Source organism: Nicotiana attenuata, unplaced genomic scaffold (genome assembly GCF_001879085.1).
Source record: "Nicotiana attenuata strain UT unplaced genomic scaffold, NIATTr2, whole genome shotgun sequence".
NCBI classification, from domain to species: Eukaryota; Viridiplantae; Streptophyta; class Magnoliopsida; order Solanales; family Solanaceae; genus Nicotiana; species Nicotiana attenuata.
Window position 1 is genome coordinate 95931 of NW_017673508.1, and position 3176 is coordinate 99106.

At 35.5% G+C, this 3176-nt stretch overlaps 1 protein-coding gene across 1 annotated transcript; it reads left to right on the forward strand.

The window, feature by feature from the left end:
* Positions 1-222: 222 nt before the first annotated feature.
* On the forward strand, positions 223-2896 carry LOC109216585. The gene is made up of 7 exons (XM_019380750.1): positions 223-598; positions 676-754; positions 871-922; positions 1082-1285; positions 2133-2225; positions 2327-2447; positions 2778-2896. Exons 1-7 carry the CDS (start codon positions 223-225, stop codon positions 2894-2896), a joined length of 1044 nt encoding a protein of 347 aa, XP_019236295.1.
* Positions 2897-3176: the final 280 nt, after the last annotated feature.

The following is a 3176-nucleotide window of genomic DNA, read 5'->3' on the forward strand; positions in this document are numbered from 1 at the left end:
TAAAAGGAAGAATTGTATGCCTGCAACATTAGAAGGACAAAGTAGATAGAAGTTAACTCAATCCGATGTGTTAGTTCAAAAGTTAGGAAGGAATAGATTACCGGTGTACGAATTAATCCAATCGTCTTCAAGGGAAGATCTGAACACTTCACATAGTATTGCAAGTAAAGGACAAATTAAACAAAGGTCAATTCAATTGGAGGAGCCCATCAAAAGCAAGGAATGAGTAAATTACCTGTGCCCACATCCATGATCCAATCATCTGCAAAGGTAGATCCTAACACTTTACATATGCTTAGAAGAACACAAGGTGAAGGAGAGAAACAACTTGATATTCAGGAGCTACAAAATTGCAAAGTGGTAAAGACAAACTTAGTCCTACCGTCAACGAGTGTTAATCAATTTCTAAAAAAATATGGGATACAAGTCGGTGGTGAAAAACATCCTGATAATCACCCAGAAAATGAAGTCAGATTTATGTCCTCTCCTATTATTGATGAGCGTGAAATAGAATTGGATAATTTTGCTACACAAGATGAAGTTGGTGACGATGAATTTAATGGAGATGAGGACATGAACATCGATGGTGCTACAGGTGGTATGTCTTAAACCTTATAACTATTCTACATATTTTGATTTTTTTCTTCTTATGTCTTGCTTGTTATATCAATCTAGGGACATCAGAGAAGAAAAGAGTTCGAGGCAAACAACATGTAAGAATATTCATGCAAGAAGTTTTGAAGAAAGAGAGGAGGTGACATTTGATAAAGGACAAGCAGTTGGACCAACTGACAAGAGAGTGTCTGATTTGACCAACTTTTTAGGAACAATTGCAAGGAATCCAAGATTTATCCCCTTGGTGCATACTAGGTGGCATGCTGTGTTAAAGGATATTAAGCAACGAATGTGGGAATATGTCAATGTAAGTATAACTAATTTTTCAATTATATATTTTTTGTATTTTTCCTACTAAGAAAAGATATATATATATATATATATATATATATATATATATATATATATATATATATGTGTGTGTGTGTGTGTGTGTGTGTGTACATGTTTGTATGTTGTTTTGCAGTCCAAGTTCTTAATTCCAGCTGAAAGAGAGAAGTGGGTAATGACTGGTCTTCGTGATGCTTGGAAGCGACACAAGAAAAATATTAAGAAGAAATATTTTGATAAAAATGCTACTATTGACGAAATGCTACAAAATCGTCCCATTGAGATACCCGAAGTTCAATTCTGTCAATTGATTGAGTATTGGGATGACGAAGATGTCCAAGTAAGATCAAACCGTGCATTTCTACATTTTCTACCTATTGTTGCAGTATATTACAAATGGCATTTCTACATTTCTACATTCTCTACCTATTGTGAGCTACCTACTATAGTTTTAGTAGAGCTGTCAATATTAGAGCAAGCTTGAGAAATTAATTACAGTCTTCATACGATATAGAGTTAGTACACTCATAGAGGTTGATACTTTGAGCATTTTGTATGCAACTTGAAAGCCTTAATACATTGTCTAACACCATAAAGTATGCACTGAGCTGTATAGATTAATGCACCAGTAGCAATAAAGGATGGTGGAAAATTAAGAATTTGATGGCCACCCGGCAAAGGAAGATCAAGAAAAATTGACAGCCGATCAAGCTGTTAAGAGGAGTATAAAGTCAAAAAATACAACACCCTCTATACCATCAAGAATATAAAAATCCAAGAGTTACACTATTCTTTTTAAACGATTGAGTAACTTGAGAGATCTCATATGAACATATGCAGTTGGAACTGGCTATTACATTGCATTGTCTTGGGCACCTACAAGAATATAACTTTACTAATAGTTTAAAGGTACTTGAAAATGCATTAGTTGACGTAGATAGAAAATCGTCTGCTACCATTTCAAGAATCTTCTTTCTTGTGTATGCTTTATCCGAAATGTGATTGGTCGATTGTAGCACTCTGCCACGCTCCACCACTATAAACACCTGGGATTCTGCCTTCAACTATTGCTACTAATATTAGTGAAAAAACAGAAGCAATAAAGGCCACGTTCAAATTATATTGTTAGCAACAGATATATTGTTTCCTTTTTGATTTATTAATTAATATTCTTTTTTTGTTGTTAGGCTATGTGCCAATTAAATTCTGAAAATAGGAAAAAACAAATGTGGACGCACCGAATGGGACCTATTAATTTTGCAATAGTGCGTGTGGCATTGGTAATATTTAGTCGACACTTTGTAATCTGACTTTCATTTCTTTTTGTACTTTGTTGGAACACAGTGATATTTTTTTATATCTTCTTTGATGTAATTTGTAGCGCGCAACCAAAGAGAATAATGAGGAACCATCAAAGTCTGAAATGTTTATTACAACTCGTACAAAGAAAGGGAAGGAAGTTCATACGGATACTCAAGTTGCAATAGTAAGTCATGCTGCAAGTTAAGTCTTGTTATTGTATTTGCTCTCTTTAACTGAATGTGTTTCTTTAATATGGAAATTTGTACAAGATGTTAGATATTTGTCAACCCTTCTCAAATAATATGATTATACCTGCACAAGATTTTTAATATGATGTTGCCTGCACAGAATTCTCCATTCTGTATCTGTGAGTCATAAATGTGGAAAGAAAATAAATATTCAGAAGTAGATGATATTATTTGTTTCAGAAGTAGTCATTTGGAGCAGATACTTGTCCAGTCTAGTAGAAGCTCGAACCACCATTGTCCAGTCTTTCCCAGTTGATTTCCTTGCTATTCCATTATCTTTAGATTTAACATCCTTTGATCCAGTAACTTATCCAGCAGTTTCCCCGACTGCTGAAATTTTCAGCTTGCAAAGCAATCTCACGATCCTCCTTGTCACTTTTAGGTTCAGCGGCTTCTTGTGAATCTTCCTTTTGCACAACTTGCTCGCTTCCATCCTTCAAAAGAGCTATTGTGCACCAGCAGTAGATTGATTAGCAATTAGCTGAGTAGCATCTTTAGCTTCCACACCTGTTGATTTTTCAGTTGTTTTACCGAATCTAACAGTAGGTCGATCACCATCTGTCGCACCAGCTTTTGCCTTCTCATGTGCAAACTGTTGTACATTAGTTTGCCCCTGTCCTTTTTGTCCAGCACTTGGACCTGTAGCAACACCAGCCTGCTCGTTAACCTCCACTTGTCGCT